Genomic DNA, 20,381 nt, shown 5'->3' on the forward strand with positions numbered 1-20,381 from the left:
AAATATTATACAAGATAAAAAGATATATTATTAAATGCTATAATTTTCATAAAATCTGCTATATAAATACCTTTCTATATAATAACTATGCCACAGCATGGCTTAGTGTTCACTTAGTCTACAGAATGCAGATTTTGCTCTTTTTTTGCGTTTTCCTCTACCCTTTTTTTTCACCACAAGAAAACAAACCATTTTGCCTATTTAAAATGATGTTCCCCTCATTGTTATTTATGACACACCAACATCATTCAATACTGACCATTGCAAAATCTGATGAGGTTCCTGTGGGGTCCTAATGAGCTTATTGGCACATGAAGACAAGTGATCACATGGGCTCCTTGAAGGGGTAACCCCAAAGTGATTTCCAAAAGCCCACAGAACCACCAATCACTCTAAAAGGTGAAAACAGGCTTTGCAGCAGGATATTCAAGAGCCTGTCTCAGTAGACATCACCAAACTATTGCAATCAGTAATGGCACTAAGATTCAATATCATAACAACTAAACCTTCATGAAATGCACAAGCAACTGCAAACTCAAAAAATTGTCAATGGATGATTAAAAAATTGTTCTTCATAGTTTTCTAAGCATAGAGGGCATAATTTTATAGAGCATAAAGCATTTCAAGGGAAAAATAACAAATCCCTTGTCTTAATTGAATTGGTAGTATAAAATATATAATACACAACATGCCTAAGTAACAACTGAGAGAATGAAAAATTCCCTCCAATGTCTAATAGGGTCTTGTAAAGTGAAAAAAATAACTAGATACTACAGCTATCTTACACCAGTTACAATACAAGCATAAGGATACATTTAGATGTGCGTTCAGATGTGTCAGGGTGGAAACCTTGAAGCTTGAAGCTTGAAGCTTTTGCAAGATAGCATCCAAATCAAAAGTAGGTGATGGTGAAATTGTTGTGCATTAAGCAGCACAGCTTCCACACACAATACCTCTGTCAAACAGTAAAGACTCGTGTTAACATATAGTTAAATGTCATTGGTGTAGTAAAAGTTCAGCATGAATGATTGGAATTTGCATTTTAAAAAGATTTGTGGTTATATTTACTAAGGTAAAAATAACATGACACTTCATGATAAATTATGTGCTGCTATTAAATCCTAGAAACGTTGACACATTCCCAGCTGAGACTCAATTTATACAGTCATGAAAATTCAATTTCCTATTCAATGCTCTTTCAGCACTATGGTCATTTGGGCATTGTTTTTCTTTTCCTTTTCTGGCACAAGCAACTACTGAAATTTGCCAATCATCAATACACACTGCATAAGTAGTAACATCACTAGCTAGCAAATTAATTTTCTCATTAGGAAAGTCTCCTTAAGTAAATGCCTTGCAGAAATCAACAATTCAAGTGTGATCTACAGTGTAGGAGCAAGCAAGGCACTTACACAATTGAGCAGCCAGACCTTCTTTGCCTTTTCTTCCTTGCCATTTCTTTTCTCCTTGGAGGTTGAAGAACAACCTTGATAGCAGTATCAAAAACTGCTTTGACATTCTAAATCATGAAAATACAATGTTATCACATTCTGTGCATTATAAAATTCTGTACAAAATATCACAGAAGACTTGATTTCTCTGGATTTCAATAATAAATACAAATCAATTACCTGTTGAGTCTTCGAACTGCATTCAATGTAAGCTGCTGCACCTATTTGTTTCCTCAGTTCTTCCCCCTGTTAGCAATATACCACTATTGATATAAACGAATCCTTTATTTTATATGCATAAAATGTTTTTCTAGCGTGTGTTTATTGACCCAGAACTAAAATCTATATATAGTAAGTTCTTATTGAAAATCACTTACTAGTGAATTCAATCGATATATTATACAATTTTCAATTAAAACTTGCACACGTGCATGTTTTCTTATGTCCACGTTAGAAAAATTGATACATAAATAATATATAAGTGCTTCGTGCTTATCCCAAAAATAAGAAGAATGAACGAAGCTAATGTAAAGAATATAAACCTCAGCAGATGTTATGACATTAGATCCCATATGATCAGCAACATATCCCCTATCTTCACGAAGATCTAAAGTCAATAATTCAATACCAAACTTGGGTCATTCACTTCTGCTCTCAATTCAGTTAGAAAATCAACATAATAAAAGTACAAAATTTTGTATGTGCAATGTGTTGCTGCTTACCTAACTTTGTACCAACAAGAACAATTGGAACATTAGGTGCAAATCTACGCAATTCCGGCATCCACTGAAAGTGAAAAGAGAAAAGAAGAAATGAGAAACTGCATAATAAATGCTATGTTATAAAACGTTCTATTATTGATAACACCTAATAGGCTAATACAATGAAACATGCACGTTCCACAGTAAATTGATATACAGGCCAAAAAAAATAATAAACATTACAGAATTATGCTTAGTTAGAATGCTGAGAGAAAATGAGAACAATAAAATAAGACAATTTGTTTCTTCTATAATTTTTCCTCATTGTAATGTGAGAAAATAATATTTCCAGAAAAATAATTTCTCATTGGAAATATTTATTTAAAATAATTAACGTTTGAATATCAGCATGTCCAATTAATGTTAGACAACTTACGTTGTAAAATAATGAAACCATTTAATTCAACAGTTTTAATATTTTAGATCAGATTGAACCCTTTTCTTCCCCTCCCTCTCTCCAACGCTCCTTCTTTTCCTCTCTAATTTGATTTTCTTTCCCTCTCTTTAAGTAGCCATCATTAGGCAAAAGTCAACATAGGCATCATGGCAAAAATCAAAGACCCCAAATTTAGAACATTAATCGGTGATCATTGAAGCTCCTTTCAACCAAACACTCTATTCAACTTGATTTGTCTAGTCTGCGATCTTCTTACTAGAATATTATTGCATGTAAATATATAAATATATTTGGTATATTTTCATTATCATTAAAAATGGTTTATATGATAATTTTAACATACAAAAAAAAATCAAACTTCAAAAATTGTAATATTTAACAAATAACTGAGATGAAAATGTTTTCTTTCATCGGAGTTTTATGTCCAACTAGAGAAAATGATTTCCACCCATTTCATCCCACATCCACAAGAAGCCTAAAGGAAAAGACCCACTTTCTGAAAACTTGAATCCAAAAATAGAAAAAAGAGAGAAAGAAAACAGGAGGAAGCAAAGATAGGCATGAACCTTCTTGAGAACATTTTCATAGCTAGCTCTACTAATCAATGAGAATGCTAACACAAAAATATCTGCTCCTCTGTAACTCAGTGGCCTCAACCTGCTGTAGTCTTCCTGACCTTCAAAACAGTGAAAAATGCATAAAGAATAATGAACAAAAATAAAAAAAAAAACACAGTTTTGTACCATAAAAGCTCAAGTGGTGTTCCTAGTACCTGCTGTGTCCCATAGCCCCAAATTCACAATGTTCCCATCCACAGCCACATTAGCACTAAAATTATCAAACACTGTGGGTATGTAATCCTGCAAAGACGAGGGTTTCATCATGATTCTTAGAACAAATCAACACAGATAATGAAACACATCAGAACACAGTGAAACAAATGCCCCGATACTAGTATCATCAAAACCCCGTATTCTTCAAAGGAAAAGCTCAAAACTTTACCTTGTTTACATATTGTAAGTTAGAATAGAAAGCATCGTTCACGTTAAAATACAATAAAAAAATGAAAAAAATAAAAGAAGGAAACTTTATGAATAAAAGACAGAGTTTTGGTTTAAGAAGAAACTTACAGTGGGAAACTTGTTGCTGGTGTAGCAAATGAGCATGCATGTCTTCCCAACAGCTCCATCCCCAACAGTGACACATTTAATGAACTTTGATGCATTCATCATATGAACAGTTAGCAAAGACTAAGGTTAAGGTTACTTGTTTGTTCCTAATATAGAAAAAGACCCTGAAAAGTTGAGTTTGAAACTAAGAAAAGGGTATGGATTCTGTGATCTCTGGGTTACATTAAAGGGTGTGAAATGAGATAAACACAAGGAGAGAGAGGCTCTTCTTATAGTTTCAAGAAACTAGAATATAGAAATACTATAAAATTAGTCAAATGGTGTTGTTGTTCGTTGCAGCACTTTTTCGTCCCACTCAATAAATTTCAAATCCAACAGAAAATTTTTTGAATTACACAAATGGGGCCCTCTCAAACGGTACCTATTGCTAAGTGCTAACCTCTTCATTTGTTGGTTTCCAACTACGTCATTAGTGATTGATAAGTGCTCATCACTTGTTCAGTGATAACAGTACTTACTGCAAATTAAAATCAATGGCTTCGACATTCCGACTGTATCCTGGTTCGGCTAATCAATCATATCATGTCATATTTGAAATAATTTGAATGTCGTGCAAATTATTTAAAAAAATAGAAAAAAGTTCTCTTATACATGATTGCATGATTAGTATTGAAAGCTTAATTAAGTATTTTTATCTGTAGAAAATTTTAGTTTTTATATGATTCTCATTTTAATTTTTTTCAGAACGGATCATTCATAAAATGTTTTTTTTACTAAATATTTCCTCTATAATTTCTATTTTTATTTAATTCTAAAAATTATGATCTTTTTCTTGATTCTTTTAAATGTTATAATTTTTTTATAACTATTATGATGTTCCCATTTGATAATTTCGAAAACTAAAATTCTTATTATTTAGATAGTTTAAATAAAATGTAGAAAAAGACTATAGTGATCATTTTGACTTATTTTTACTTGTAGAAGAAGAATTTCAATTTTGAGAATCTGCATAAAGTTGTGACAGAGTACTAACTACGAACAAAACAAACACATGCCAATAATTAACAGCGTATAATGGTCACTAAAGTCACCTCAGCACCATAGTACTCTCAGTGAAGTTTAAAATATTTCTTTGGCTACCATGATAATTAATTTAGTCACTATTCACGAGATGGTTAAATTTTTTTATAAAAAGTATTAAAAAACTATAATATTTAATATTATTCATGCATTAAGTTATATGATATCATATATAAATTTTTATTATATTCTCTTAAACACATGTTTAGAAAACTATTAAATAAATTATGATTAAAAAAATGTGTATTCTTTATTGTCTCTGTTGATGAACGTGCATAACATAGGGAAGGATGGACCCATATGTCTAGAACCCCACCAAGTTTCCACTTATGATGAAAAGCTCACACATTCCAACAGATTCAAATATGCATTCAACCGTTGAAGGGTGGAAGCTGTTGTTTTATCTGAATCTGCACTATGCATCTGTCCCAAAAATTAAAAGCAACCAATGTACCGAAACGTTAGGTCTGTAAGTAATGTTACATCAATTTGTTGAAATTTTAAGAGGATAAAGATATCTAAATTTTTTTAAAATTTGCTTTTGTGAAGTATTTTTTATATTTTTATTAACTATTTATATTATTACATCTTCTTAGCATTTTAATGGATTTATGACAGTTGAAGTGTTAAACTTTCACTGTCCAACTAAAGTTTATTGATTTTATTTTGCTCTCAGGTGACCTAGTGCCTCAGCGCGAGACTCATACCACCTAAGGCGCTCATGACGTACTGTCAAGTAATTTTTTATATAAATAAAAGAAAGGGAACAACTTTTACTATTCCAGCAAGGAAAAATTCAAGAAAAAATAGAGGAGAAGAAGCTTGGGACTCTAGGAATCACTTGGGAATAAGAGGAAGATGAGAGATTGAAGATTCATCTTTTCAATTCTTAATTCTTTATGAATTTTTTGCATTTATCTTCTTTGTTCTTTATAAAATAAGTTGCTAAACTCCATAACTAGAGGAAAAGATTAAGTTTGAAATGGGTGTATTGAAATTGAGATTATGATGTTTTGATATTGAATTTATTGGATTAATTGTTCATCTTTTGATTTATATGCAAATACTATGAGTTGTTATTCATGATTAGATTAAGATTCTTACATAATTTGGAAAAATTATGTATGATTAGCTCAAACGATGAACTACATGAATTTCAAAGTTTAGAAATATTTTTTAAATTTTGTGTGATTTATGGATTGAATATGCACTTGATCTATATTTGTGTTGAAATATAGTTAATGAATTGTCATATTTTATCACAAGTAGGATAATTAATTCACCAAGAAATTGGGGTCCATTCACTAGAAATCCTTTCATTAATCTAAGATTTTCAATTCAAGTTTATTGAAAGTCAATAAGGATTAAAAAGAATTCATACCATCCTAACTTCTAGTGTTTTAAATCTTGAGATCATCATTTACTTGTTGAGTTATTATTCATTTTGTTATAAATCTTTGTTTTGATTTAATTATACTTTTAGAACTTTTTTCAATCCAACTAGTTGATGTTATCGAAATAAAAATTTGATTAGTGAAATATTGTTTGGTAAGTCAATCCTTGTGGGACGATACTCACTTGCCATGGTTATTACATAAAATGATTTGGTGCACTTGTCGAGTAGTTATCAAGTTTTTGACATTGTTGTCAGGGATTCAATGTTTTATCAACAACTTATGCAAGGAATCATGTCATGTGTGACAGAGGCATTGGATCTTTCTTCATAAATGATTTCCAAAAACATTTATACGGACAAAATCACGTAATATACACTGCTACATGGCCTTTGTCTTTTGGGTGAAGTGAAGGAAGCAGTTGGTTTGTTCAATGAAATGGTATAAAAAAGAATCAAATTAGGTATTGACACGTTTAGCATATGAATTGTTGCCTTATATAAGAATAGAAATATGAGAGAAGCTAAAAATATGTTTATTGTGATGATAAAATAAGGTGTGAAACCTAATGTTGTTGCTTATAATTTTTTAATGGAGGGATATTGCATAGTTAATAAAGTACAAAGTGCAAAATATGTAGGAAAAATGGAATCTAATTCTTAATATGACAAATGATAAACAAACACTATGTTAGGATTAGATGTTAGAATTATCCGAAACAGTTGAGGTTGATGAGTTCATGACTGAGTGACTCCTTGATTGACGAAACAGAAACAAAAAAAGAGAGATGACTCTTCTTATTATCCTTTCAGATTCTAAAAAAGATAGATAACTCTTCTTATTACCCTTTCAGATTTTTAGTACACTGTCTCAATTGGACAACACTTACTCTAAAGTGGTTAGGAGCAAGGGCCTCTCTAATTAATAACAAGATGAGTCAAGCCTATCCACTATGGCTCAACCCAATAACAATAGCCATAAAATCATGTTCACTACTAACTGTAAAGTTATTACAAATAAGCCTAATAACAATAATTATTTATAATATGGACTAAACAACATAGTTTAATATTTTGGCATCTAATTAATCTGAAATTAAATTAATGTTATAACAAAAATTGATTTATATCAGTCAAAATATAAAATATCCAACAAGCTACCACTTGAATAATATAAATCAAAACATCATATTATTCCAGATTAATCAACAATATATGGCTACAATAAAATGCCAAAATAAGCCAACATGAACTAATAAGCATCTTAACAATGCAGAAAATCATACTCAAAGGAGTAGAAATATCATACATTATAAGACACATATGTTTGGTGACTCAATAATGAAGTAGAATATGGATAAATAGGAAAGCACAACAAAACGGCATGCCAAGCTGTAAACAACGTGCAATTTTTTCAACAAAATGGCCTAAGCATCTGCCCAAGATTCTTTATAAGATTTAATAAATCTTATTACAATATAAGATTGAGACTGAGTCTAAAATGTCTCCACAATTTGCCATCACAGTATATGCACATATACAATAATAATTATAGCAATTAAATTGGACAAAACAATATATATGACAAAAACAACAACAATAATTATTGTTTGAACAATGTCTTAAATATTATAAATATGAGGTCATGACAAAATATAAAGATAAACTCCCACTTATCTAAAATATCAAAGGGACTTTATTACATTACATAATCAACAAAAACTTTAACAACTATCCCTTTTGTTAAAGGATCATAAGCCATAAGCTCAGTAAGGATATACTTGACACGAGTATTAAACTCTTGTATTTTCTCTCTCATAAATATAAACTATATATCAAAGTGTTTTGTTTGCTTTGAACTACTAACCACTGCAGAGTTATCACAGTATATAAACAAAATCAAATTCAACCATAAATTTTTTTTCAACCTTATTACCTGATGTGTAGCCTCATAACTATGCTTCCATAGTCGATGATGTGGTTGTAAGAGTTTATTTGACACTCTTTCAAGAGATAGCTAATCAACTAATACAAATATATGACCTTATGTGGACTTGTAAACATTTGGACAACCACGGTAATCAGAATCACAAGAAATTTTCTCCATATCTATTGTTTTACTTTTAGTCTAAGGACCTCGGGCTTTGGAAAATTACTCACCCTTTTGAATAGGTACAATACAAGGCTTACAAAATTGCACATTAAATTGGTTCAAGATTTTTTCAATATATCCTTGTTGAGACAACCAAGGATATCGTGAGATCTATTACAATGAATCTCAATGCCTGAAATAACAGATGCATCACCAAGATAGTGTCATCAACATAAAGAACAATAACAATAATTTTTCTCCCGTTCGGCAGATAAATGCATTGATCAGTTGCATTTTTTTAAAACCAAGATAACTTACAATAGATTTTGAATTGTTTCAAAATTGAATTAGACTCAACAACTTTAGAGTTATTGTAGAATAATGAAATCTAAAACCTCTAGAGTCTACACAATATCTTACAAAGAAATTCCTAATTATCTTTGTCAACCATGAAAGATAGTAAGACTTTTTCGTCTTATCAAATTTCTTGCTTAGAGATACTATTAAAATTTCACAATTTTGCGACGGATTTTTACTTACTAACTTGCTTGCGACGGATTTTGTGACTAAACTTACTCTTTCACCATATAAAGAATAATAACAATAATTTTTCTCCTACTATTCCTCAGATAAATGCATTGATCAATTACATTTTTCTTAAAGCCAAGATAACTTATAATAGATTTTGAATTATTTCAAAATTAAATTAGACTCAACAACTTTAGTGGTATGAGTAGAATAATAAAATTTAGAACCCCTTGAGTCTACACAATATCTTACAAAAAAATTCCTAATTGTGTTGGTTGAAAGATAGTAAGACTTTTCTGTCTTATCAAATTTCTTAAATTTCTTACTTAGAGACACTATTAAAATTTCATAATTTTGCAACCGATTTTTGCTTACTAAGCTGCTTGCGACGGATTTTGTGATCCATGATGTAACAAGTTACAACACTTTATTTTGTTAGGGTTATTCAGCTTTTTCAAAGATCGCAAGGCATGGAAATTCAACCAAATATCGGAGCACTGCATCTTCACTACTGACAACACGTGGATTTATTTTTGACATCATCACCTATGCAACACTGGCCAAGGCCTCTATACATCAGGAGAAACAAGAGCTGCTATATAGGTGCTCAAACGGGTTGAAGGATAGTTTGTATTTATACGTTTAGCATATGGATTGTTGCCTTATGTAAGAATAGAAATGTGAAAGAAGCTAAAAATATGTTTGTTGTGATGACAAAAGAAGGTATAAAACTTGATGTTGGTGTGTAGTTCTTTAATGGAGGGATATTGCTTAGTCAATAAAAAACATAGTGCAAAATATGTATTCAATTATATGATCCAAAGTGATGTAAACCTAATGTAACAAGCTACAACACTTTGATGAACGGATTATGCAAGGCTGAAATGATTCATGAAGCAATGAATTTCTTTGAAGAAATGCATTGCAAAGGCGTTGTTCTAGAGACACAAAGTTACAATTGTCTGATGAAAGGTTTTGGTAAATCAGGAAAAATTTGCTATGTTTGGAAGCTCCTTGGTAAAATGCATGTCAGGTTTTATATGCAAACGTCATTACTTTAAACACTATAATAGATGTGTTATTGAAAAACAATGATCCAAGTAGAGCAATTATATTATTCGACAATCTTAGAAAGAAAGACATTTGTTTTAGTATCTATAGTTACGCCACATTTGTTGATGGATTTTGCAAATATCAAAGACCGAAGGATGTACAAGAAATTTTTAAGGATCTATTGATTAAATGTTATTATCTGGATGTGACAGTATATAATGCTATGATCTATTGATTTTATTTCAAAGGTTAAAGATGACATGATTGACGAAGCATTGTCTTGGTGAAAAAATGGAAGACAATATATATATTCCTGGTATAATAACTTTTGAAATAATTGTTGCACTCTCTTTAAAAATAATATGAATGATCAAGTGAAGATGTTTATATGTGAAATGATTGCTCGAGGCTTATTGTAAGGAATTGCTTTAGATCTAAAGGCCTTAAATTTCAATAATAAATTTTGTCTTATAAAGTAAATTTTATTGGATGAACACGAATCTAAAAGCCTTAAATAAAATCGATTCTTTTTCTTTCTGGGAAATTTAATTCTTTTGATCTTCGATAAATTTGAATTATAATATTTTATTACAAGAATGAGAAGTCTTTTTATGGTTTAAGCTTCTAAAATTTAAAGCTTTATTTAATGAAAAAAATTGAAGAATAAAAGAGAAGAAAAAGACCAAAAAAAAGAAAAATTAATACAAAATCTTTAAAATTAAAAAAGATTTAAAATTATAAAAAATAAAATTTAGAAAAATTTAGAAATTCTCTCTTTCATCACATAAATTTTTTTCTTTTTCTTTCTTCCTTCTAAAATATCAAAAATCACAATAATAGATTTGTGATATTTTATTAGCATATTTAATTTTATTTAAGTTTGGGGTTGTGACGAGTCACTAATTCATCTAGAAAATTAATTTTTTTTAACATATTTCATTGAATTTAAATCATAAGTTAATTCAATTAAATAGAAAATTCAATGAAATGTTTTAAGTACTAAAAAATTTATATAAATAATTCATATTATGATGTTAACAATTGAATTTTTGAAGAAAATTAAACAAAAAGTAACAATTAGACTAAAGATAAAACTTAAAAACCTAAAAATTTGAATAGAACTAACCTTTCAGTCGACTTTAAGTTAAATTTTATAAGAGTTGTAAACACTAAAACAACCAACTGATTTAATATTCAAATAAATTCTTGTAAACTTATTTTTAATATTACTCACAACTCAAATAATATTTTAAATATTAGTTCTTTCAACGTCAAAACTTTCTAAATTAATTATATTTAAGTTAAAAACAAATATTCTAAAAAACTCAAATTTAAAATTTTATGCAGTTGGTTTTTATCTAAATTATAAATGCAAAAATTAATATGTAAGATTGAAATTTAAAAACAAAGTTCAGAAAAGAAATATTTTTTTCAATTGATAATACCAACTTTTTTGAGTATAAACCAAACGAATCAATTCTACTGAGTTCAAAAGCTAAAAATTTTCACTTTCCTGGATGTCTATTACCAGGAATGAATCTTAAAAGAATTAAGTACATAAACGTGCATCCACAGTTTCTTGCCTCATCTTTCCGCCTCTAGTGTTAAAATGTTCCAACTTTTGTTAGACAACACATTGGAGGTTTGAGTAAAATTGAAGCCGAGTCCATAGTTACAAAATTTCAAACACCATTTAACCATTAATGGACACAACATTTGGATCCATACAACAAAACTTCTTATATGCTTATCATAATGAAGTAGAATGAGTAGACTTGCTTAGTAATACTAGCTATTTTTTTGCTTCCTACGGCTATGTAATCGTAATACAAATAATATATGTAACAGAGCATTTGGATAAATTTCTTTATAAATACTTATAAAAGTAAAAATAAATAAATAATAATACGAATCAAACTTCTCATTTGTTAAAATTAACTTATACTTCTTTATTATTTAAAAGTTACTTTCGCTTAATTTATCTAATATTTAAAGAAATAAGTTATTTTTAACTTTTTTTCTCTTACAAAAATTTATTCATAACCTAACCCAGAACTCACACTGAACCATGTCTTGTGTGGAGTCCATTAAGCCCAACATTTGTTTGGACTTTTGAGGTTATATAAGTAAAATTATTCCATTATCTATGAATGAAGAATTGATCTGATTCTATAAAAACACCAAAACAAAAACAATTAACAATCATACTTGGTCGCACTTGAAACTAGAAATTTATTTATTTCCGAAATATGCACCATATCATGTCCCCTCCTAGAGCACACAACACAATTCCAGATAATAAAAGCAAAATGATTCTAACATGCTCTGGTATCAAAAGAGTCACACACACACAATAGACAGTAAATGAGCCCATAGACAGTAAATGAGCCCTAAGACACAGCTCTGAATAAGGATACAAAGGTTTAACTTAAAGAGCCTTGATGATCTCCTCAGCACTGGAGATGGTGAATTCTCCTCCACTTTCAACATTTGCAACCTTCACCTTGAGGTCTTCCACCAATAGAGCAAACCTCTTAGAGCGAATTCCAAGCCCTTTATCAGTGAGGTCAAGCTCGAGCCCAAGGGCATTGGTGTACTTGGCTGCACCATCAGCAAGAAACTTGACATGCTTGTTCTCTGGGAATGTTTTGGCCCATGAATTCATCACAAAGGGATCATTCACTACAAAATCAAAGGCAATTTCAAATTAGCCACTTACCAAATGATCTATTTTCAGGAATTGATTACTAGCATCATGAGTACTTTGTTTTGTAGATCATAGTTTGAATATGTCTAACATTCTATTCACCACACAACACAAAAGGCTTGTTAGTAGTTAAGTCCTCGTGGTAAAATATTCTGCAGTTGAATCCATATGAACAGCAAGAAAAAGTAAATAACTAAAAGGTCTTCAATCTTAGATGTAAATTAAACAATTTCAACATCCAAATCATTACATGAAAGATTATCAATTTCTATCTGTGTTAAAATATTAAAAGCAAATCAACAATATATTAACAATCAAACAACAAGCTATTTGGAATCCATGTATAGAAACTATTAGAAAGAAACCTGGTATTGGAGCCTTAGAGGTGTCATTTGGGTCAACAAGTACAAAAATGTTAATGGAATTCATGGCAAGTACCTTCAAAAGCTTAGATTAAACTATGCAAATAGGAAACACTAAGAATTGAAAAGAATAATCAAACGTAAGTCAATACTTGCTACACCCTAAGTTGATTGAACACTCGACAATCCCAACTTAAATTAACACATCGGTGCAGCCCCTACATAATTTTCATGCCAGCATTTTTTTAGTACATTTATCTTGATTCTTGAATTGCACATAAAAGTTATAAAAATCAGCAACTACATGCATGCATGTATTATGTCAAATAGCAATACCATATGTAACAAAGCAAATATGAAGGGGAAAATTATCATATGTTTAGACCCTCACCACTGATGCAGATTATTTCGTCCACACCCTTTGTTTTCAGCTCTTCTGCTCTCTCAATGAAGCCAGGCACATGCTTCAAGCTGTTCCAGAGAAATAAACATATTTATAGACCAAAACTCTTAAAAAACTAGCACCTCCCCTTTATGAAAGCAAAACCATGATAATTGAAACAACAAAGTAGCCCCAAAATTTGGGGATTCAAGCCACATCCCATTCAATCCATTTCATCATATCACTCCCATAATTTTTTCTCTCTAGTAAACTAGGTTTTTTTTTTTTTTTTCCTTTTTTTCCTTACCTTAACATCAATGAATTTAACTCAGAAAATAATTCCAAGTGAAAAAAAAAAAAAGGCAAACAAAATATCTGGGCAGGGAAAAAGAAGAAAACTTTCAGAACCCCAGTTTAAAATTCTCTTGGATTAATGTAGCAATACTTCACAACTCCTTAAAAAAATACATTTTTTTTTAAAAGGAAACTTTGAGGGAAATAAAAAGTCAATCTGAAGTACCCACGAAGGTGTTTCAGATTATTTGATCCTGTAGATTGAAATTTTGAGATTGATAATAATAAAAAGAAAAAGGGGGTGTGATCAGGGACCTGCAAGTAGGAGTGAAAGCACCGGGAACACCAAAGATGATGACTTTTTTGCCGGCGGCGAGAGAGTGAATGGTGACAGATTGGGGTTTGTTTTGGTCATCTAAGAAGGACAAGGTTCCGTCTGGAATAACATCTCCCACTGCAATTGGAGCCATTTTCAGGTTCTTCAACTCAACGATGATAGATAGATAGTAGACACCGATGCTAACACTCAACAATGTCAATCACTTTGTGGTTTTGTTGTTTGTTCCCACTTCTAACCACAAACCCAATTTATACCACAAATAGTGCCTTCTTTATTTACTTTTGTTAGATGGAAGTATCTAGAAGAGGCTCTTGTTACCATTATTTACAAGCCGATGTGTTTAAAGTAAAAAACTATTTTTTATTAAAAGTTATAAAATTTAATATAATGACTATTCTTCGTGTCGGGAAGAATGAGATGAACAATATCGAAAAGAGACCAAAGTATAGATGATTAAAGATAAGATAAAGCCCAAGAGGACCATTGTTGGTAAGTAAATTTTGGGAGTAAAATTTTAAAAGGGTAAAAAGTTGTAATATTTTTTATTTTGTTATTTATTATTATTACAATTTATGTTAATTATTTGTATATATTGTTTAAAATAAAAAGAGTTTAATTGATGTAAACTATAGAATGTTTCGCTTTAGCGAGACAAGTTGTCTAAAATCAAATTCTATAGAACTCGCTCGTTGCTGCAACAAAATAAATAAAGATGATTTTAAGTTCTATAGAGTTCTCTCTACAGCGAGCGAGCGAAAGAGTTTTGTTGTAGCAAAAATTGGATAAGGATAAATTAAAAATATTCTCACTACAGTAAAAGAAAAATATTGTCTAATTTTTTCATTGTAACAAGAAAGTTACAAATTTGAGAGATATTAAGATATTTAAAGATATGAAAATATTTAAAGAACTTCACACCTTCATTTTAGAACCAAATAACTTTCTTTCTCTATTCTTTTTGTTCTCTCCCTCTCCATTCTTCAAGAAATTTTTCCTAAACTCGAACATCTATTCTATCCAAATTTAAGTAAGTTTCTCGGATATATATATATATATATATATATATATATATATATATATATGAAAGAAAAAAAAGACATATTAAAAATTGTAGCTAAAATTTAATATAACTGAAAATTTTATTTTAAAAGTATAAAAAATTTAAAAATATATATTAAGTAATAATATTAATTTTAAATTTTAAGATTAAAAATATAATTTTTATAATATAATGTTGATTATTGGGTAAAATTCATTTAAAAAAAATACTTGTAAGAGTGTATTAAAAAAATGTCTCATAAAATGTGTTACCAGTATTTCTTTTAAAAATAATAATTTTTTAAAAATAATTATTTTAAAAATAAAAAAATATTTTAAATATTTAAATTTAAGGATCAAGATTAACCTAACTGTATTAAGGATACCAAAAGTGTGTGAGTGAGCATTGAAGCATTCGCTCGGGGAATATTGCATTAATTTATTGACAACAAATAATTATAAAAAATAAAGTGCTGCCACCAAGAGTTCGACCACATTAATACTTGTTGGACCGTTATAATACAGTTTTTTCTATTACTACTATTATTTCAACATTTCTCAAATCTTAAAACAACCTTTTGTTTTGTTTTTTTCTTCTGTGTATGTATGAATATTGAGTAAGGAATAAATGAAAAATTATTATACAACTATAAAAATTATTTAATATCTTTTAAATTATTAAAATTTTAATAAATTATTTTTAATCAATGTTTATGAATATAATTTTTTTAAAACTTTACTATATTGTACACGGTATTAATTTATATATAGTATACTTTTCTTGAAAATCATTTAATAATGTTACTGCATTTAATTGTGAAGGTTATTTTGAAATTTAAATTATTTCTAGCGTGTCAATTTTACAAATAACATATTTAAATCCTAACTCTCAAATACGAATCCTCGCATTGAATGATTAGTAAAAATTGAGAGTCTATTTGCACATCCAAATATTATTAAATACTTAATATATAATTTGTTTAATCATTAAATAATAATTTTTCATTTCATAAAAATTATTTTGATAATAAATCATATAAAAAAATATTAAAAACTAACCATATATAATTTAACTTAATTAAACTTAAAATATCAATATCTGTAGATAAATAGATGTTAATATATCATAAAATTAAAAGTATTATAAGTTTCATTCTTCTTTATATTTTGATATTTTATGTTTGTATCTCTGAACTTGAAGTTTTAAAACTAAATATAAAGGAATCATTTCATTTTCACCGAGTAAAAATGTGATACTATTTTACAAGAATTAGCTAGTTAAACAAACACCATTTTACTTTCACAACTAAAAGATACAATTTTCAAATTAATCATGTTAAGGTTCACTACTAATAATTTAGTGGTGATTGAAAAAAATAAATTCTTTAAAATGAATACAACAGATGAACAGTAAATTGAGTAAAAAAATGATATTATGTCAAGACTCAAATATATCTATCAATGATTGTCATTGTAACAAATTGAAAAAATAAGAATAAACATACCAAAGTAATATGATTTTTAATCAAATTAATATGACAGTGAGCTCATCACATAATACTTGAAAGTTGAAACTATCTAAATAAAATTGTTGGTATTATGAACACTGTGAATCAATAGAAGATGCCGCGAAGAATGAGTGTGAAGCTTTACAGAGTAAGAACGAAGAAATAAAGCATATCTTAACTGTGTGAATGACATCTTCTTCTTCTGTTTTTTCAAAATTGAAATAGGTGAAAGAATGAGTTTAGACTTGATGTTTTAGTGGATTGAGGGATTCAGATGGATTTAGACTTGATGTTTCAGTGGATTGAGGGATCCAGATTCTCTGCAGTTTTGGTAAGAACTGCGCCTTGCAGTGTGCTTTCACTTAAGTGAATTTGGCAAAAAGTGATTTTAGCTTTTAAGTCTAAAAAATTTATCAAAAAGTAATTTTCACTTAAGCCAACAAAATTTGTTTAAGCAAAAATAAAAACATAAGAAAGAGATACTGCAACCTACAGTTCTCACATAAATTGTAAGGGATCTATTTTTGTGGATTGAAAGGTGAACGAAACTCGTGTACTATGTATACGCTGCTTCTTTCTGTTCTAGGAATATAAAAATTGTAGCCCTAGTCCATGTGTGGTAGAGATAAAAAGTTTTGTAAATAAAAAAAAATTAACATATCAAAGGTTCTATGGGTCAAAATTATGTAAATTAGGGTTACAGGCTAAAAAATTTTATTTGTTCTCATAAAATTGACATTTGACAGAATTTACTTGGATTACGATAATTTTTAGAATTTTTATTAAAAATATTTATCTATATGATATTTTTTATTTTAAATTGTAGACTAATAAAATTACTTAAAAAATATATAAAAAAATAAAAATTATATAATATTAAATATTTATAATAATTGTTGTCATCAAATAATATTAATGAAAATATAATTATTTATCATCAATTACTTTACAAATTTTTAGAATTTTTATCTGTATTTTTTATAATTATTAAATAATTTTAAAATATTATTTAAGTATTAGCTATAATTTTTTATATTATTATTTTTATTGATTTATTTTTACAAAATATTTAAAATATTAAAATTTTTAATTTTTTTTTGTAAGAATATGTTTCCTTTGTGTAGAGACATTTTATGTTTAATAAATAAAATTATAATAAAGACATAAAGTTAAAAAAATAATATTAATAAAATTTATTGAGTCGATGAGATGAAATTAATGTTAAAAAAATTAAATAAATATCGTTATAATTGAAATTGTAGATAAAGAATACTTTATATTATAAAATTCATAAATATAAAAAATATTTGAAATATATTTTCATTTCATTATTTTCTTATTGTATTTTCGATGGTTAAAAAATTTGATGTCTGAAATACTAATCACACATTGAAAAATGAATAAAAACTAGTTACAACGATGAATGTAGACATGAATGGAAATAAAGTAAGTAATATAATTATACATGGATAAATATCATTTGTGTAAAATAAAGACAATTGATTTTAATGAAAACATAATTAAAAAAAAAACTATCATTCAATATACTATTTGATTTATTTTATTATACTATAGTTTTTCAAAATATTTAAGCAACCTTAAAATTAATTTCATAAAATTTATAAATTTAACGATAGTAATTTTTTTAAAATTACCATCCGTATAAAAATGGAAGAGTTTATTTATCTGTCAAGGATCAAACAGTTCACCTTGCAATGTTTATCAATAGGCTAGTATTGATTGGCATGAAAATAATTACTTTATCATACAGAAAAGTTATCTACCAAACAGACATTACATGTCTCAGGATATCTGTTTCTTTCTTGGATATAAAATAATGCTTATGCTTTGAGAGTACACATGATTGTCATATCTTATGCTATAATCAAAACAATGACAACAAAAATTATTAATAGAATTTTTTTTATAAAAACTAATGCGTTGAGCAATATAGGTAAACAAAGTTGTAAATATGGCGAAACAAAATTATATAACACCTACACAGCTAAGCTAAACATGGCGCAGATGATGATTTTCTCAGTCTAACTTACGCCCAGAAGGGTGTACCTCAATGTTGTGATGTGACACGGGAGGTGGAAAGAAACATTAGACAAGAAACATTACAGACAAATTGTCTACTATTTCTAAATATAAAATTAGATTAAACAAACTTGTAAATACAAGTCCAGGATTAGAATGCAGCAATCTTCTGAAAATAAAAAACTTCCATAATCACAAGTTAGGGGTCTTCATCACAGTGTGATAGCAATAGGGTGCAAACGGAATGTCTGTCATAGATCTAAAGTGATTACTTACAGCCAAAGCTGTAGCAATCATTTCCCAACAAGTTGCTCAGCTGTTTTATTCTCATTTCTTCCTAAGAGAGCATAGATAATTATTTCAAAAGTTATAAGACTGCAAAAATTATCTTCCATTTTTTATGGCAAGGACAATGCTTCATCAACCATGCCCCCTTGACAAATCCCATTGATCATAATAATATAAGTTGGAATAGATAATGGCCGTTGTTCAAAAGATTCTGAAAAACCTCCTGTGCAATCTTAAGGCTTCCATCTTTGCAAAGTTCATCAATAAGAACCGTGTAAGTTTAGGGTTTAGGGTTGAATGCCACTGTATAATGAAATTGCACCGTCTAACCCATGGTTGTTGAATAAAGAGTGGAATGAAGGTAATTATAGACCCGTGTCATGCATCTCATGTATAAGCTCCCAAACATAAGAAATTCTTCCTAATTTGCGCGGACCATTGAGAGAATTGTAAGTCACTGTGTATGGAACTCTACGTTTGTAATGCATTTTTTTTCTTTAAGGAGATTTGGCTTCACCCACTCTTGCACAAACCATCAACAAGACAAGAGAAGTTTAAGTTACTGTATCTGTAATTATATGTTTGCAATGCATTAATCGTTTACAAGTGATAACGCTCAATAAATTCCCTTGATAACCAATTCTGACAAAAAAATTAAGATCACATGCATCGCTTGCAAGTTCATCTTTGCCTAGGCTATCAATAATTGTACTGTATATTATCACTCGGCTGAATCAGTTGTCCTTCAACCTATCTCAGCAACCGAATGTCAGCTCTTGTTTCTCTAATTTTACATAATCCATCGATGAACGTGTCAAACTGAAATCCTTGAGCTAGCTCCTTATCATGAAAATGCAGGCTTTTCTAACGTTAAGGTCAAGACAGAGACCATTGGTGAGTGTATTTAGAGTTGTGGGTAACTGGCTGGTAACCCAGTATGAGAATCTTGGCCAATACAGAAAAAGCTGAGATCTTGTGTCCGGATCGAGAAAGTAACAAGGCGGCATAATTCCCACATAATTCCCACTTATTGTAAGAAATTGTTTTAAATCTATAATATAAATTGCTTTAGATCTAAAATACAAATGTGTGAATTTTTAATGACTATCTTCCAGTCTTGCTTTTTTCTTTAATTATTTTACCTTTTAAAGTAAATTAAAACATTTTCATTTGATAATCACTTCATTACACTAGGATTATTATACTTCATACAATTATTTGTCATTTGTAATTTTTTATTCGTAATTCAATTTAATTTATCAGATTAATCAAACCCAACAAACACCCTTACAATTAAAAAATTGATTTATACCAGTACAAATAATTAAAAAGTTTAAATAATAAAAAATGTATATTTCCTTATTTTTATATTTTTATATTTTTAATTAATTTTCTAATATGACACTTAAAATAGAGTGAGATAATACTATTTTTAATAACATAAAGTTATTTTTAAATTTATATTAAAAGTATAGATTTAATAAAAAAAAATTTATAACTAATAACATTAATAGACAGCAAATCAATATTTAGACTT

At 28.7% G+C, this 20,381-nt stretch overlaps 2 protein-coding genes across 2 annotated transcripts; both read right to left on the minus strand.

Annotated features, from left to right (window-relative positions):
* Window positions 1-819: 819 nt before the first annotated feature.
* LOC113866997 (rac-like GTP-binding protein ARAC7) lies at window positions 820-3,953 on the minus strand. The gene is made up of 8 exons (XM_027501884.1): window positions 3,740-3,953; window positions 3,382-3,469; window positions 3,176-3,285; window positions 2,174-2,237; window positions 1,994-2,058; window positions 1,632-1,697; window positions 1,413-1,519; window positions 820-955 (listed from the first exon to the last, which is right to left on the minus strand). Exons 1-8 carry the CDS (start codon window positions 3,839-3,841, stop codon window positions 925-927), a joined length of 633 nt encoding a protein of 210 aa, XP_027357685.1. The 5' UTR covers window positions 3,842-3,953; the 3' UTR covers window positions 820-924.
* Window positions 3,954-12,097: 8,144 nt separating this feature from the next.
* On the minus strand, window positions 12,098-14,216 carry LOC113867341 (peroxiredoxin-2B-like). The gene is made up of 3 exons (XM_027502607.1): window positions 13,946-14,216; window positions 13,346-13,425; window positions 12,098-12,567 (listed from the first exon to the last, which is right to left on the minus strand). The coding sequence occupies exons 1-3, from the start codon at window positions 14,098-14,100 to the stop codon at window positions 12,314-12,316; spliced, it is 489 nt and encodes a 162-aa protein (XP_027358408.1). The 5' UTR covers window positions 14,101-14,216; the 3' UTR covers window positions 12,098-12,313.
* Between the last annotated feature and the right edge of the window lie 6,165 nt (window positions 14,217-20,381).

Source organism: Abrus precatorius, unplaced genomic scaffold (genome assembly GCF_003935025.1).
Source record: "Abrus precatorius isolate BTA unplaced genomic scaffold, Abrus_2018 Scaffold5, whole genome shotgun sequence".
Classification (NCBI taxonomy): domain Eukaryota; kingdom Viridiplantae; phylum Streptophyta; class Magnoliopsida; order Fabales; family Fabaceae; genus Abrus; species Abrus precatorius.

Excerpts from the sequence above, each read along its gene's own strand:
- LOC113866997 (XM_027501884.1), bottom strand. The coding sequence starts at position 3,841 with ATGATGAATGCATCAAAGTTCATTAAATGTGTCACTGTTGGGGATGGA. Across the intron at positions 2,059-2,173 it reads TCTTGTTGGTACAAAGTTAG|ATCTTCGTGAAGATAGGGGA; the intron begins GTAAGCAGCAAC and ends TATTGACTTTAG. Across the intron at positions 1,520-1,631 it reads GCAGTTCGAAGACTCAACAG|AATGTCAAAGCAGTTTTTGA; the intron begins GTAATTGATTTG and ends TTCATGATTTAG.
- LOC113867341 (XM_027502607.1), bottom strand. The coding sequence starts at position 14,100 with ATGGCTCCAATTGCAGTGGGAGATGTTATTCCAGACGGAACCTTGTCC. Across the intron at positions 13,426-13,945 it reads GCTTTCACTCCTACTTGCAG|CTTGAAGCATGTGCCTGGCT; the intron begins GTCCCTGATCAC and ends TCTCTGGAACAG. Across the intron at positions 12,568-13,345 it reads CGAAATAATCTGCATCAGTG|TGAATGATCCCTTTGTGATG; the intron begins GTGAGGGTCTAA and ends TTGATTTTGTAG.